Below are 18,353 nucleotides of genomic sequence, written 5' to 3'. Positions count from 1 at the left end.
TAAACGTATTTAATAGAATCTTAAAAGATTTTGTAATATTTGCCACACGACAGTAACAACATAACGTTCGACACAACACTAGAAGTAGTATTTTTTTAACTGCATCTGTAAGTTGTCATTTAATATAATATATTTTTATTTTTATTTTTTTTCAGAAACCAGAAGCATCACTTGTAGATATTGGAGATGGGAATAACGACCCATATTTATTAAGTTCGCCGACACCATCACCTGAGCTTCCTCCTCATTTTATAGCACCAACATCGCCAATTGAGGAAGTGGAACCCGAACCTGAGCCGGAGTGTAATAGAAAGGACAATTCCCAAGTTCTAAAGACAAGACCAGCCTTTTCGTCAGACAATGACTTGGCAGAAATTTTAAAGCAAGTTGAAATTAGCAATAAAATAACTGATAAGAACTGATCACTGTCCATACGTAAAATCAGGTGTCGTTTATGACTTTGAATAGTTGTGTGAAGAGTTCAAACACCGCAGGTGTTAGGTAGATTAATTAAACTGACACGTCGGGCACTGTGTCGGGCACTGTTTCGGTAACCCCATGTCGGGCAAAGACTGCGTCGGTCATGTCTCTCAGTATGTCCTTGCGAGTACTGTAGGTCACCGTACGGCCTTCAACAATGAGCAAAGCCCATACCGCATAGTCAGCTATAACAGGCCCCGATAAGACAATGTAAAACAATTCAAACGAAAAAACTAACGGCCTTATTTATGTAAAAAAATGAACGAAAAATAAATAGATAACACATAAACAAACGACAACCACTGATGAATTACAGGCTCAGTTTATTTACATTTTTTTAATCGTTCATTATCAATAACATCGTCTGTTTAAACGTTTAAGATTTTTCCTCAACACAATGTTAGTTGTAAAAGGGAATATAACACAACTACTAACAGTGCATTGAAATAAGACCCGCCTACTAACCTAATATGGAATGTACACGGTATCTACGCGGTTGCTTTTAACCAATCATAATCCTTGAAATGTACACAAGGTAAGATAGCTTTTAATATGTATGCATAGATAAATACAAACTTTGGACCTGCAATTACAGGTTTGACTCATCTTTTATCATTTATAAGTTGGTAACATGGTAAAAAAATATCATGTTTTAATTAAAGCGCTTACACATGCTAATGGGTCATATAAATAACAAACATCTCACAATTTTATAACAAAGTTGATCACAATGTTAGTATAGATTAATTGTTAAACCTCCATGTTATGCGGTAATCTTTTGTATATTTTAGACTTCATTAAGATATTGTTTGTTTCGAATGGAGGAGTTTCGGGTGATTGGTCAGTTGACGAATTTTGTACCAAAGGTCATTACGCTATTGGTTACAAAATGAAGGTATGATTCATTAAATGGACGTTACCCTTTAATATAAAACTGTAGAACTAACGCCATAACTTGCATGGTACACAAGAGGTGACTTGCTGTTTTGATACAAATATAGCCTTTGTATCAGGTCGATACAAGGATATACTGACCTGAAAGAAGTAGACTGAGGACGAAGTACATAAACTACGGTCCGAAATGTATCAATTTGGAATGTATAATCATTCTATTGAGTCATTCGTTTTTTAAATTTGATCTTGCATTTTCTCCCCGAAAGTAATTGGAAATAAAAGGTTTATATGTGTTCTCAAATTCAAATACAAATGTATCTTTTCTCCTTATATTTCGTATCTAAAATAATGACGTTTTTTTATTTATTTGTATTGCCATACGGCGAATGTACTTTTCAATACCATTTTTTGTTCAATCAGAATATCTTGGGTTCTCGGCAGTAAATTACTTCACGTATGAACAAAAAAAAATACATATATATTTATTGCTCTTGTTTATCATTTAAAAATTTTAATTTGAAAGAACAAAGGTATAATTTGAAAAAAGATATGCGCATATATTGGTCATCACAGCTGGTCAAAAGTTTTCGAAACTAATTATTGGATATGACAAATGATCAAAATCGTAAGTTCAGTTAACAAACGGAAGAAATCAGAACATGTCTACATACCAACAAACGAAAGGTTTTAAAACTTTTGAATTTGTGCATGTATATTATTGGTCCAATGTAAGTTCGAATTCACTATGCATATGGCTATTAATACCGTTCGGTATTCTTGATTAAACAAAAGTTTTGGATACACTAGATACGACAGTAAATAAAAATACGATCACGAAGTAAAGTTAACAAAAGGTAAGTGTTGTTAACATGTTCCAAGCTCAAAATTCCAAAGTCCATCAACACAAGCCAAAATAAAGGTAACAAGTGATATCGACCAGGAGCATAACATACAAATGGTAATCAGTATTTCAAATCAAGATATCGTATAACACAAGTTTGTAAATATTCATTTCATCTTACAGAGCTATATTTGGATGATTATATAAAGGTATAACCTTACGTTAATTGAGATTATCATATATGCATACATTATTTTAACTGCTAATGTTTTTCTTTCACTCAAAGATTGAAGGTTACCATGACATAGATAATACCGAACTGAATGCTATTGAAATTATATGTGGCAGTAGAGGAAGTGACCGCTGTGGTGATCAAGCAAGTTCTGGTCAAAATTACTGGGGAGATTGAACTGAGGAAATACAATGTAAGCCCACTAGGTTTTAATCTGCAATAAATGTGTAATTGTCTTCTAAAGCTACCAGATGCCTTCTGATATATTGGTATGCATAATTAACACACCCTTAAACTATAAGATGTCTAAATGAATGTATTGTAGTTAAAATACACACGAAATCATTTGCAAAACAACTCATCTTTAGCTTCATTTTACTTTCCAAATTTAATAAGTCAGTGTGAAGGACGTTTGTCTTTGCTCTTCCGTACTTTATTGAGCCTTTTAACTTTTTTTAGTGTTACCGATAAGTCTTATGTAGACTAAACGAGCGTCTGGCACAATTACAAACTTTCAATCCTGGTATCTTTGATGTGTTTTTTTCATGTGATAACGATACTTAAATATCAAATATACAATGTGCCTACACTTGCAATTCTAAGCTTGGCGACTAGTTTTATTAATATACATATTTTTTTGTTCCTGTATATCTATGATAAAATATTACTTATGTGTTTCGATTGTTAGAAATGAGATCATGTGAACATATTTCTTATTTCTTATCATTCATTGCTTTAGCAGATTCATAGTTACGCAATATTTGAATCAAGTTTATTTATTTACAAAATACTCCCCTATTTCATGACAAATGAACCTCCAATGAAGACACAATATCAGAAACCAATGAACTTTTAATATCTATAGTTAGTGTTAGAGTTGACTGATATTTTAATGGATGTACAGAAAGGATGGTCCTCACCAAATATACATACTATATTTTTCGTATTTACTACAATTTTTAAATGTTACACATTTATATTCTTTTTTACTATGACCAGAAGGTTATATTTAAAGTCAGTCTTGATGATTCTTAGAACGAAACAAAATTTTACAAACTAAAACGAAGAGACACGAGCTAACGATTACTGTGGATTCGTTATTATTCGTTGGATACCAATTTTCGTAGGTTTCGTAGGTACAAGTATATCACGAATTCAAATGTTCAACGAATTAAACATTTGCTATGGCTTTGTGGGAACATATTTGCAAAACCACGAAATCAAATATCCAAATAAATTTTTTTCTCAATCCACAAAAAATGATACCAGCGAAAATAAATGAATCCACAGTAAATCATCCCACTCTATTCTAAATTGGTGAGTTATCTTACCAGTAAACCTCTTCACATGTGGGGCACGGTCTGCTTACTTTTCTGGAGTACATGATATAACACCCAGTTTTTGGTGTTGTTCAGTCTTTAGTTTTCTATGTTGTTTCTTGTTTACTATTATTTGTCTGTTTGTCTTTTTCATTTTTAGCATAGGCGTTGTCAGATTATTTTCGATTTATGAGTTTGACTGTTCCTCTGGTATTTTTTTCATCTCTTTTCAAACAGAAAACAAATTATTTAAGGAATTTTATAGGTAATATCTGTCCATAGAACCTTCTTAAGCCTACTCCAGTTTATACAAAATTAAGGTTTTTACATCAATTTAAAATGTTCTATGGTTAATCATACCAAAATTTATCATAGAAGTGCTTCTGATCCTTTGAAATAAATGTGTTGGAAATTTTTCATGCTTATATATAACTAGTGGTATGAAATCAAAACATTTTCTTTTCTTTTGTTTAACAGAATGGAATTAGAGATAACACGGGCGCCAACCATGTCGAATTCAAATGCAGAAATTTCAAAGACAGCATGAGTAACTTCGACCTGAGCTATCCGGCTGGGTATGGAACACATGGCTCTTACGACGAGTCGAGTGAGGCCTGTCCAGTAAACAGTGCCATATATGGTATAAAAACCAAAATCCAATCATACCAAGGAGAAGAAGGGGACGATACCGCGCTTTATGATGTTAAATTCTTTTGTTGTGAATAAAGCTATACTGTCATTATAGAAATATGTACAATAATTACATATTTTCAATCTTTCGGAGTTTTGAAAAATTTAGAATGTTTAAAGATTTTTATATTTTCAGATTAAAAGTTTGGTATATTTTCAAATTAAAAGATAACAAAACTTTACGAAACATTGTTAAAAAATTTACTTCAAAGGGCAGTAACTCCTAAAGGGGTAAATTGAAAATTTTAATCTGCTGACCTATTAATAGAGTTTACTTTGCTAAACATTTTTGCTGTACAGTTTATCTTTATCGATTATAATATATAATCAAGATAGTAACCAAAAACTACAAAATGTCCTTTAAATCACCAATTCAGGGGCAGCAACCAAACAACGGAATGTCTAATGTGTCTCAAACTGTTTACAAAGGACAGGATGAAGACGATACTGCACTAAATTATGTTAAATGCTCCTTTTGTAAATTTCAACAATTTAGCACTTTCAGTTTATAAAAAATGAAATTCTGAAATTGAAAGAAAACTTTTTGAAACAATCTTAACACATGATGAGTTACATTTTTGTTTTAGGTAGCACACTGCATTTTGTAATCTTTCAAGTTTCTGTTTGTTGTTGTTTATGTTTACAGAAAAACACTTATTTCAATATATCCACATTGTCTATTGCAAATAAAAGATATCTACTACGAATGAAACGAACTCATTTTTTTTGTTAGTGACGTCATTGAGTTATTTTCGTCAGACATTATTCTTTTGTATGCTTTATTTTCAAATTATAAGATAATATAAAATTTGCGAACAATTGTGAAAAAGTTACTTTAAATGGTAATAACTCCTGAAGGGGTCAATTGACAATTTTAATCATGTTGACTTATTTATAGAGCTAACTTTGCTGCAAAAATTAAAAAAAAATTGTCATTTGTCATACCAAACGTGTGAAGGGTAATACAAATAGAATAAAAAATCAATCAATATAGATAAATTTTATTTATGGTCTGAAATTTTGCTGATGACCAACTGCATTATCTTTGCATATAATTAATGGCTTCAACAGATCTAATCACAGATGGAAACAATAAGCTTGGCATCCCATGTAATGCAGACTGCTTGGGTATTCCTTTTTTTATTTTACAGCTGCCAATCGGTATATTGAGGGAAAAAACAATAGAAAAAGTATAGTTTACGGTGTTCATGTATTGCGATCGGAACGTGAATGTTCCTATATCCAATTTTTTAAAATAAATGAAAAAATATTTGAAACAAAATGAAAAAGTCTGTCAAAATGGTTCAACAATATGATCGTAATAAGAATTCGCTTAAAACAGATGGCTATCAGCAGTTCACTGACATACAAAATTTAGAAAACACAGATTTCTGCGTCGAATGAATGGTATTATAGTTATTTAGAGTTCAAGAACACTTTATAGAACGTAGAACACATGTCATTATTATTGATACAGCTGACTTCCTCCTAGTATTAATACCACTTGTTTCAACCGTCCTTCCATCATGATTGACACGCCAGTCAATATCGACTCGTTAAAAGCGCGAACATTTATCTTATTAAATACATATTTTAGTGAACTTCAAATGCAGTGGAATTTTAATCTTTTTTTATATTAATTTTCATTCTTCTCAAAAATGAAATTATATACAATCGTTTTGATATCAAAATTAATTTTACAAAATGCAAGTTTATTTGTTGGGAAGTATCAGAAAAGAGAGGAAAACTTTATAATAGAGAGCAATAAGAAAATACGGTTAGTGAATCTAACGTCAGTAGGGAGAATGTCGCAAAGCCAGTGTGCAAACGTCTGTTTGCAAAACAGTGACAACTGCTGTGAGATAACTTATGCTTCCTCGACTCGAGAATGTAAACTCGGACAGTCTGGTTGTTGTCATACGATTTTTGATGACATGTCTGGTTCAAACCTCCTACACACCAGCCGCAAATATGGCGGTAAGTTAAACCATTGCTAATGTTGTTTTTCAATCGTCTAACTGTTTATGATACGAGAGGTTTAAAATATCCATACTCGTTTCCTGAATGAGATCATGGACGCTGCAATTTCAGTAAGCAGCCATCATTTTCGTATCAAACATGTCAAAATATTTTCAACAAAATTGAACATAAACTGAATATTGCTTATTCTCTTATTTTTTAATTATTTTAGAGCTGCCTAGATCATAAGATTTTAATTTATCCGACTTAGTGTTGGCATTTATAATTGTAGTTTTCCTTTACATGAGTTACAAACCAAGTGTCAAAATTAGTTATAAGGCCGATATTTTTCGCTTAAATGTCCTCAAAATCGATATGTATGAGGCATTTCCAAATTTCCAAATGGTGAAAAAAGTGGTTTAGCTAGATTCCGGTTAGTTTAAAAAAATGGACCTACAAATTACATTTTTGACTCATCTTTTAGCAACAAGTTCAGAAATACATACCCTAATGCACGTGCTCGTAATCATACGTAGTGGTCATATAAATAACTAGTATCTCACTATTTTGTAACACATTTTATCACATTGTAAGTAATAGCTAATAAAGTAAGACTCTTATGCTACGCGTTACATTTTTTTGTATTTTAGAATATACTAAGATCTTGTTTGTTTCGAATGGTGGAGTTTTGGGTGAATGGGCAGATGAAGAGTATTGTACAAAAGGTCATTACGCAATTGGTTACAAAATGAAGGTATGCTTAAGTATATGCACGTTACCCTTTAATAGTGAACTGTAGATTGTTTAATTAAAGTAATAAGTTGCATGGTACACAAGGGGCGACTTGCTGTTATACGTTATATAGCATGGTGTCGACACTCAAATACATAAACTTTCCGTCCTTTATGTATCAGTTTGGGATATATTATATATTTGAATTTGATCTTGCGTATTCATTCCGGTTGTTAATTGGAAATAAAAAATGTATATGTGTTCTCAAATTCTAATAGCGTTTCTTCTCATGTTTCAACAGAAAACGACTATCTGCTGCGCCTACGTTACTAATTATATAAATCAACAATTCATTGAAAACGGGTTTTCCACAGATTCATTTACATGAAGTTGTGAACGTTTTGTTTTAAATCAATTAATGAATCGAGGTGAATAAATTTTTGCATCGATAATCAGGTTTGCCATCATATCCACTACACCCGCTGCATTCGCATCATCCACAATCTAACTGATGAATCTCTTTATGTGCTAACAACGATAATCGGGGAAAAACATGTATATCATATTTCTTTGTCTATTGTGAAATACCCATTTCTGTATATTTTTTCTCTCGACCTGAAAGAATTCATTTGGTATGTCTCATTGACAAGAATAATGCAAAGCTATTATCTGACAAAATGAAAAAAGACTATAGAAATTTTAATGATTGCTCCTTTTGTGTCTAAAAAAACGGACTTTTTTATTTGTATTACCCTACGGAACATGTACTTTTCAATTCAGAAAGTATTTGTGTTCTCTGTAGTGAATAACATGTTTTTTTCACGTTTGTACAAAAAATAAATAGATTTATTCCATATTGGTATTATTTCAGTAGGTTTCTCTATGCGAATTGGATTTTGAATAAAATAGCATATTCACCTGGGAAAGTGTTATTCACCGAGCTTAACGTCACGCGCTTTTACATGCAACGTTATGGTAAAATGTTTCATGTAAAATTTGTTTTGGTATATGTTTGTGATTAAATACATTTTCTTCTCTCGGAATATGGAATAAAACAATTACTGTCTTTTGTTTCGATAAATATGGGGTTTAATTGACTTTTGAAAAACTGATATTCACTTCGACCGTCGGCCTCAGTGAATGTCAGTTTTTCAAAAGTCAATAAAACCGCATATTTACCTCATCAAAAGACAGTAATTGTATAATATTTTTTTGGGGTTTATAATTAAATAATTCAAATTATAAACGACGGTACCATTTGATGAAAGATATGGGCTTATAGTGATCATCACAGTTGGTAACAAGTGTTCGAAACTAATTATTGGATATCTAGATAGTTATCAAAGGTACCAGGATTATAATTCAATAGCCAAACGCGAGTATCGTCTACATAAGACTCATCAGTAACACTCAGTACAAAATAGTTATAAAGCCGAACAAGTACAAAGGTGAAAAACATTGAGTACCCGAAATTTGAAAAAGGTGTGCCACATACGGCTAAGGTAATCTATTCCTGGGATAAGAAAATCCTTAGTTATTCGAAATATTTAAAGTTTTGTCAATAAGAAATTTATTAAAATGACCATATAATTGATATGCATGTCAACACCGAAGTGCTGACTACTAGGTGATACCCTCGGGGACGAAACTTCCACCAGCAATGGCATCTATCCAGTGGTGTAAATAGTTATCGAAGGTACCAGGATTAGATTTAAATACGCCTGACGTGAAACTATAAGCTGACAAGGTTTAGATGTGTCTGCGATATCTAAAGAAACCTGATGTCTCCTTAAATATTCTCATGAATAATTTACAAACCTAAAACTTAGATGTCTAAAATGATCAAAAGCGTAGGTTCTGTAAACAAACAGAAGAAATGGCCAATATGATTACATACAAACAAAAGGAAATTTCAGATTTTTTTTTAATTTTACATGTAAATTATTGATCCAATGCAAGTTCAAATTCACTAGGCATGTGGCTATTAATACCCTTGGATATTCTTGATTAAACCAAATATTTAGACACGCTAGATTTGCAGTTAATAAAAACAGAATCACTAAGTAAAATAAAGTAAAGGTACGTGTTGTCAACAAATTAGAGGCTCATATTCATGAAGTCCATCAACACAGGCTAGAAGAAAAATATCAAGCGAAATAGATTGGAAGCATCCATAAATGAATCTTAATTAGTACGTCAAATCAAGATATCATATAATACATGTTTGAAATTGTTTATTTCGTCTTAAATATGGATTAGCCAAATATGGATGATGGAACAACGTATGTAGCCTTACGTAAATTGAGATTATTATATATTTATATATATATATATATATAATTTTAACAGCTTACTTTTTCTTTGACTTACAGATTGAAGGGCCGCATGAAACAGATAATACAGAATTGAACGCTATTGAAATAATATGTGGCAGTAGAGGAAGTGATCGCTGTGGTGATAAAGCAAGTTCTGGTCAGCAACAATGGGGAGATTGGACTTGGGAAGCACTTTGTCCAGCTAACACCTTTCTGACCTCTTTCTCTCTACAAGTACAGAGATACAGTGTAAGTAGACTAGGTTTAAATGTGTGTTCGACATCTTAAGATATCTGATGTCTTTTCAAATATTCTTATGAATAATTAACAAACCTAAAACTAAGATATCTAAAAGGATTTATTGTAGTTGAATTACACACGAAATCATTGCAAAAGAACCAATCTTTTTCCTTAGCTTCATTTTCCAAATTGAATAAGTCCGTGTCAAGCATGTTTACGTTTGCTCTTCAACTCCATACTATATTTGGCATTTTTTTTTTTAGCGTCTCTAATTAGTCTTTTGTAGACAAAACGCGCGTCAGGCGCAAATAAATTTTTTTAATCCTGATATCTGGAGTTTATTCCATGTAATAAAGCTACTAAAATATATCAAATATGGTATGTACCTACACTAAGTCATGTAATTATAAGCTTGGCGATGAGATATGATGTATATATATTTTTTTTTTGTTCTTGTATATCTTCAATAAAATATTACTTATGTGTTCCGAATTTTAGAAATGATATCATAAGACAATTTATCTTATCGTTCGTTGCTATGCCAGATTTATAGTTACGCAAAATTTGAATCAAATTCATTTATTTACAAAATTCTTCGTTATTTCATTACAAATCAAATGGACTTCCAAAGAAGAGCCACCACATTTCAGAGATCAATAATTTTATTATCTGCTTATGTTGAAGTCGACTGACAATTTTTTGAATTAACAGGAGGGAAATATATTCACTCACCAAATATACATGCTTTATCTCCGTATTTACCACATTTTTTTTCTTTTTTACAATGTTATATTTAAAGTCAGTCTTGTTGCTTAAAAAAAGAGGGCGAAAGATACCAGAGGGACAATCAAACTCATAAACCGAAAATAAACTGACAACACCATGGCTCAAAATTTAAAAAAGACAAAAAGACAAACAATAGTACACATAACACAACATAGAAAATTTAAGAATAAACAACACGAACCCCACCAAAAGTGGGGGTGATCTCAGGTGCTCAGGAAGGGTAAGCAGATTCTGCTCCATATATGGCACCCGTCGTGTTGCTCAAGTTATAACAAATCCGGTAAATAGTCTAAATCGATATGTCACATTCATGAATGGGAAGGGGATTGTTGTTACGGCGTAAGGAACATGTCCGATATCATCTGTGAGACGGTTATTCCATAACGGTCAACCAACTCGTGATGGCTTTTTGTTGGTCCAGAGATCGAGATAAAATTTTACAAACGAAAACAAAGATACACCTACTAACAATTAAATCATCCCATACTGTTCCAAATTGATTGAGTTATTTTACTAGTGAACCTCTTCAAACAGAATTAAAATCATTATAGTACTAATCCAAACGATGATGATACTGACAAACTATTCTACCTTATCGATTTAACAAATAGTGACAGAAAAGTTCCATATACATAGTCTATTTAAAATCATACTCTTGCTAAGTGATGAAATCAAAACAGCGTCTTTCATTTTGTTTGATAGGACGAAAGTAGGGATAACACGGGTGCCAACCATGTCAAATTCAAATGCAGAAATTTCAAAGACAGTGGGAGCGACTTCGACCTAGGCTATCTACCTGGGTATGGACCATATGGCTCTTACGGCGAGTGGAGTGATGCCTGTCCAGTGAACAGTGCCATATGTGGTATAAAAACCAAGATCCAATCACACCAAGAACATGAAGACGATACCGCACTTAATGATGTTAAATTCTTTTGTTGTGATTAAGCGCTACTGTTACTTTAGCAACATGTACAATAATTAAAGATTTGTAATCTTTTGTAGCTGTGACAAAATTCAGAATGTTTAAAGATTGTTGTATTTTAAAATTAAAAGATTGCTTTATTTTCAAATTAAAATATAACATAAAAATGTACGAACAATTGTGAAAAAGTTACTTTAAAGGGCAATAACTCCTAAAGGGGTCAATTGATAATTTTAATCATGTTGAATTATTTATAGAGCTTTCTTTGCTGCATATTTTTGCTTTGTACAGTCTATCACTATACATAATATTAATAATCAAGATACTAACCAAAAACTACATAATTTCCTTAACTTCACAAATTCAGAGGCAGCAACCAAACAACAGGTTGTCTAATTTGTCTCAAACTGTTTACAAAGGACAGGATGAAGACGATATCGTACTTAATGATGTTAAATTTTTCTGTTGTAAATTTCAACAATTTGGCACTTTCAGTTTATAAAAAATAAAATTCTGAAATTAAAAGATAACTTTTTGGAACAATCTTTACACCTGATGACTTACATTTTTGTTTTATGTAGCACAATGCATTTTGTATTCTTTAAAGTTGATGTTTGGTTTTTTATGTTTACAGAAATACACTTATTTCATAATTTCTACACTGTCTTTTGCACAAACGGTAGATGTATACACTACCAATGAAACGCACTGGTTTTTTTTTTTTGTTTGTTAGTGACGACATTGAGTTATTTTCGTCAGAAATTATTCTTTTGTAGACGAATTGCGCGTCTGGCGTACAAAATTTTGGTCTTGGCATATTTGATCAGTTATTTCCATTATTACACCTTTTTGACGTCCATTTTAGAATAACTAGTATGTTTTAGATGGTTGTGTTGTATGTCTGTAATGTATGATTTTTACACAATTATGAATGTACAATTGATCACATTAAACTTTTGTTGGTGGTTCCCTAATTTGTTATAATAATTATAGACAACTCATACAATTGGAATCTTTATCTAGCTATAAAACAAGGTCCAACCCTTTATTTTTTTCGTTTCAGTATTTTGTTATACTTTTTTAAACCTTATTTTAGAACCAATCACTCATATATAACTCTTTCGAGCTGTTCCAAAGGTCCTCCCTATTGAACCAACACTTCTTCTTATCAGATGAGTTGATTTCAATACTTAGTAATACTTATAATTCACAAAATTTATAAAGTAGCATTTTCATTTAGTACTATATCATATATGTCGAAATTCTTTAGAAATGGTTTTATTTAATTGATATTTTTGGTTTTCCGTACAAAACATCGATTTTGAGCTGACTTAAAATACAATAACTTCCCTTTTCACGAATGTGAACTACGAATTAGACTATTTACAGGATTTGTAATAACATAAGCAACACAACAGATGACACATGTGAAGCAGGATCTGCTTACCCCTCCGGAGCACCTGAGAACCCCCCCCCCCCCCCTCCCCCCCCCCCCCCCCCGTTTTTGGTGGGGTTCGTGTTGCTTAGTCTTCAGTTTTATTTGTTGTGTATTTTTTACTATTATTTATCTGTTTGTCTTTTTATTTTTAGCCATGGCGTTGTCAGTTCATTTTCAATCTATGATTGTGACTGTCCTTCTGGTATCTTTCGTCCCTCTTTTAAAAGGTTAGCAATATTTTCCAAAAAATCGAAGTGTTATTTTCGTAGTGCCTTTGAACATAGAACTTGACTGTCACAACACCAGAGAGACCTATGATTCCTAGTTGACATTCAAATTCAAAAGTCGAATATAAACATACAATTCCTTGTCAAAAAAAAGACTGCATCAAACATACGACAAACAACATTACACTAATTACAACATAAAGACTAAGTAATGCAAGCCACACTAATACCGAGGCTGATATAAGGTGTTCCGGATGGGTAACTAGATCCTGCTCCAAATTTGTAAGTACAAACCTAAATTGCATCTCAGCACACACCTGCGCTAAGGGATGCACAAAGTTAAAAAAAATATATCATTCCGATTGCGTTATGCATAAATATCGAGTAACACCATAAGTCATAACCCAAAAAGAACATAATAACACGAATACAAGTAACAGGTTAACTTAAGTAAAATAAATAGATTCAAAATTTCAGAACATAGAATTTTAAACTCGAGACCATCTTGTTTATTTGTGCCTGAATATTTGTCTATTTGGTCTTTCCGATAAAATATTTGGGGAAAAAGACGAGACCTTCCTTAACAAAACCTTCACTCATGTTTTTTTTTTTGTCTACAGTTGACATTTTATAAAGTATCAGCTACAAGCTCTGGCATATAGTATAAATGAGAAGTGTATACTCCATACACGGTTGCAGTTGGAATATTGCTGCTATGGTGAGAAAAATATATAATTTCAAAATTGAAATTATCTCGTTTGTCATAGATTCTAGTATTGAGATGAACGCTCTTTACATATTTGAGGTAAATGTCTGGAAATGATGAAATATTGTTTACCGCAAAACAATATTCGGTACTGCTCGTGATTTTGCAAAAGGCAAAGTCATATTTATATAATAAGTGTATTTCTGTTAACATTCAGAAGAACACCAAAATAGTAACTTTAAAGAATACAAAATGCATTGTGCTACATAAACAAAAATGCAATTCATCATGTGTAAATATTGCTATTCTGTTCAGAGTTGTACAATTTATAAAAGTTATCTTTTAATTTTCGAATTTAACCATCCCCCAAGATGACTTTTGAAATGTTTATGTCAACATCATTGAAAGAGCTCCAAATTATCTCCCTTTGGTTCAAAAATGCCATTTTTGGCATTAAAATTGAAATATCTTTTTCAACACATCGGTGACCTATGTTTTTTATTATTGTTTTCAAATAAGCTACACATAAACAAAATAATTGTAAAATTTAAGCGATTTCTGTAATAAATTTATTTTTTTATTTCGATATTACCTCTATTTCTTCTATTAGTTCAACAGAAAAAAAGTACATTTAAACAAATGTATGCTTCTTTCGGAGGCAGATTGTGAGCGTAAATGAACGGTGACCCCATTTTTTTATTTTATTTTTCTTTTAAGTATAAGATAAAGTTCATTTATAGAAAAATATAGCGAAATCCTATATATGAAAAAATATTTGATTTAGACCCGCGAGCCCCCTTAAGTACTTTGTCATATTGACTTAACCACTTAATACACAACAGAAGAATTTAACAATATTAAGTACTGGATCGTCTCCATCCTCTTTGGTTTTGATGGATTTTGGTTTTAATACCACATAGGGCACTGTTCACTGAACATGCGTCACTCCATTCATCATAAGTACCATATGTTCAATACCAAGGAGAATAGATCAGAGAAATCGCTAACATCATACACAATAAAAATAATAAAGAAGTTTAATTATTCACGACAAAAAAATTTAGCATCATTAAGTGCGGCATCGTCGGCTTCTCCTGGGACTGGATGGATTTCGGTTTGTATACCGCATATTGCACTGTTAACTAGATAGCTTTTGATTGCATCTGTCATGTGCGATGTTCGAACTCTAAATATCGGTGTTGATCAGACTCGAGATACAGTATTTAGACTACTTACAGATACAAATCCCGAATTTCTAAAAAAGAGGGCCCGGTGACTAGGCAATATTTGGAGTGGGACATGTTAAAATACTATGCATATATGTTGGTCCAACAGGAGCTGCCCAGGCTCCCTTCCCCTCCCTTAATCCAACTCTGATATACAATGTAGCCATTGAAGCTACTACTGCTATAAACTAGTAGTAACATAGTACACACTGCAGAACAGGATACAAGAAAATCACTATATACAATAGTATAGTGAGGTTGAGCATAGATAAATTGCCGCCAAGTAACAATACGTATGTTTTTAATTTTCTTTGATTCAATGTATCTAGTATTTTGAACAACTAACAGCAGCAATCTTAAGAAGACAATAATCATTTTAAAAATATAGAAAATATGTTTAAACACTCTGAATTTTCCATTTTTACGAAAGTCCGAAAAGATAAAAATGTTAAATTTTTGCACATATTTCTATAGTGCGGAAGCGCTTTATTCACAACAAAAGAATATAACATCATTAAGTGCGATATCATCTCCTTCTGTTTGGTGTGGTTGGATTATGGTTTGTATACCACATATTACACTGTTAATTTGACAGGCGTCATTCCACTTGCCATAAGAACCATATGCTCCATACCCAGGAGGATATCTCAAGTTGAATTCACTCACGCTCTCTTTGAAATTTGACATAGCTGGTACCTACGTTTTCTGTACTTTCGACCTATCAAACAAAAGAAAAGAAACTGTTGTGATTTCATAATACTAATTATAGGTCAAAGTATGGTCTTCAACACGAAGTTTTGGCTAACACCGAACATTAAGCTATAACGGGTCCTAAAATGACGAATGTAAAAGCATCCACACAAACCAGAGGTCTAAGTTATATAAAACGAAACACATCAATGAACCACAAAAAAACAATGACAACCAATTAACAACAGGTTCCTGATTTAGGACAGATGCAAACAAATGCAGCGGGTTCAAGGTTCATCATAACCTTTTCGAAAATATCGACTTACACTACAAATTCAACTCTGAGTACAGACAAACCTGTTCATCTTGAAAAGTTTTCGAGCATGGCTGAACCTAGATGAATAAAATTTAAATGCATTTTAAGTTTCAGAATATTAAAAAAGTTAAGTTAATCAATATTTGCTCTCATTGGTAATGATCAATCCCAAAGTGTTACAAGACAAAATGATTCTTTGAAAAAAGATCCTATTACAGATGACTTTCAATGTGAAATCTTTTTGCAGATTTTCTTTGCCCATTTCGGTATAAACGAGTTTTGGAATATATCAATTTTATTAGCTCATTATAATGAAAATAGTTAAACCCTTCAATTTTCATTTTACTTTTTTACAAAAACGATTGATCCAGAAATCCTTACATTTAATCCCAATTGGTCAAGTTTCAATTTAAAAACATTTATCGTTCTTTTCATTTGTAACAAGTAATAAATAAGAGGTGTAATTATTCATTTGAAGTTACGTGGATTCTTTCTTTATAAAGACACTAATAGTATTACAAATAGTTGACAACATTGTTTATCGATAAAGAATCATGGTTTTTAAAATAGGGAAAATCCGTTTGTTAAACTATTCATTTATCAACATGTTGTCTTTTAAAAAAAAATGTTTATTGAAACATAAGTAAATCTTCTGGTAAATGATTAAGATGCAATGGATACAACACAAGTATTATCCTACAGGATAGTATTTTCTTTTGAAATGACAAATTCTTTAGATTTAAAGAAGAAAATGGAAAGCGTTTCGACCGCTATAATTTTGCAATATTACTTTGACAAATTTTTATGTATACATATACTAATACATATATAAATGTAGGACACATCCATCTTTGAACAAAAATATGTAACAAAATTACGCGTTCATTATTTGATTTTCACTTTGAGGTTATTTTAAAAAAAACACACACAATATCACAAGCCAGAACGATACAGATTCATTGAATCACTACCAAGCCAGGAACTTTTCCCTAAACAACCTGACTTATATTTATTATATTCTGACGGACTTTAGAAACGCAACACTCGATCAGTTGTTCTAGTTTTTCATTTTGAAATACACATAACGCATGAAATAATAAATTGAATATACAGTTGATTCATTTCTTTATCCTCCAAGGTAAGTTCATAATTTGCAATTTGAATTGATTACGTCACGCTTAACATTTAAATCGTGTGGTACGCACGAACATTCATTTTTGTCTTTATTATTGGTCGTGTCAATTGTCAAAGGCAAAGAAAGCTGTTTAAAAATCCCGAAATGATTGACAGAGAGGTTAACTAGTACTGTTGGGAATGTTTTAGTCAAATTACCCCTTCAGTAATGTGGCGTACACGGGAATCTTTATAAACAAAATTAAATTGGATTGTGTGACATTTCAGCATATGAGAAACATTGCTGATGTAAATCTGCCTGCTATGACGTCCTACGTCTTGGTAAAAAAAAAAGGACGTTATATCAGTTATACTGTATTTCTAATGACGTAACTTTAAACTACAGGTTGACCGGGTCCATAGGTGGTCATTTGCTAGTTAGCACTACCTGCTCTGATGTTTCATGTAATTTTATAGCGCGAAATTGTTCTTAGAAGAACTTGCACTAAATTCTGTCTGTAAATTTCTTTCACTAAATTTCTGTTCTACATTCATAAGTCGTGATAAAAAGGAAACTCTTGTTACCGATTTAAACTTGGCAATGGATTTAAGGAAATGTTTTACGAAGAAAAAATTATCAAAAAATTCATGTATGGACTTATAATATCGCTTCCAGTAATTCGTGCGACGTCAAAATTCCGCGATGTTTGATTATCTGAGGAAATTCAGGTATTGATTTTCCTATTCAAAAAGAGTACGGGAAGCATGATAAAAAATTAATATAAGTCATGGTTTTGATAAAAAATATAAATAAACAAAATATGTGTTGTGTTTGTAAAGTCCGTCAGTGTATATGTATATTGCTGTAAAATATTTATTGTTATTTTTACGAATTTTCCATAATCTTTAATATGTCCTAATTTTGAATTCACAATGATTCAGATTTGAAGAGACATACATATTTGATATTTATTATTTATGTTTTCATGTCTCAAAATAAGATCTACTTCCTTTCCGTTTCATGTTCCAAGTCAATATGCTTCAAATAATGACAGTAAACATTTATATTAAACATTTATGCATGAAGGTATTGTTCCTTCGGAATGAAATCTAAAATATATGTGCAACGTTTTTAGTGTCCTTGAAACATAACATAATAATAATTACAAAAATAAGCCTTCTTTAGTCAAACTAAAAAACAGTTTATGCATCAAAAATCAGCAA

General features: G+C 31.7%; 1 protein-coding gene and 1 long non-coding RNA gene across 2 annotated transcripts in view; one reads left to right on the top strand and one right to left on the bottom strand.

Annotated features, from left to right (window-relative positions):
* LOC139512265 (uncharacterized) overlaps positions 1–9,613 on the bottom strand; it is a 38,618-nt gene extending 29,005 nt beyond the window's left edge. Inside the window, exon 1 of the long non-coding RNA XR_011662234.1 lies at positions 9,518–9,613. This is a non-coding gene — a long non-coding RNA (uncharacterized lncRNA). The remainder of the gene's footprint in view (positions 1–9,517) is intronic.
* Positions 6,088–11,984, top strand: LOC139512264 (vitelline membrane outer layer protein 1 homolog). Its single transcript, XM_071299762.1, has 4 exons — positions 6,088–6,433; positions 7,066–7,169; positions 9,520–9,711; positions 11,191–11,984. Exons 1-4 carry the CDS (start codon positions 6,115–6,117, stop codon positions 11,434–11,436), a joined length of 861 nt encoding a protein of 286 aa, XP_071155863.1. The 5' UTR covers positions 6,088–6,114; the 3' UTR covers positions 11,437–11,984.
* Positions 11,985–18,353: the final 6,369 nt, after the last annotated feature.

This window comes from Mytilus edulis, chromosome 2 (assembly GCF_963676685.1).
Source record: "Mytilus edulis chromosome 2, xbMytEdul2.2, whole genome shotgun sequence".
Classification (NCBI taxonomy): Eukaryota; Metazoa; Mollusca; class Bivalvia; order Mytilida; family Mytilidae; genus Mytilus; species Mytilus edulis.
This window is presented reverse-complemented; position numbering and strand designations above follow the sequence as displayed.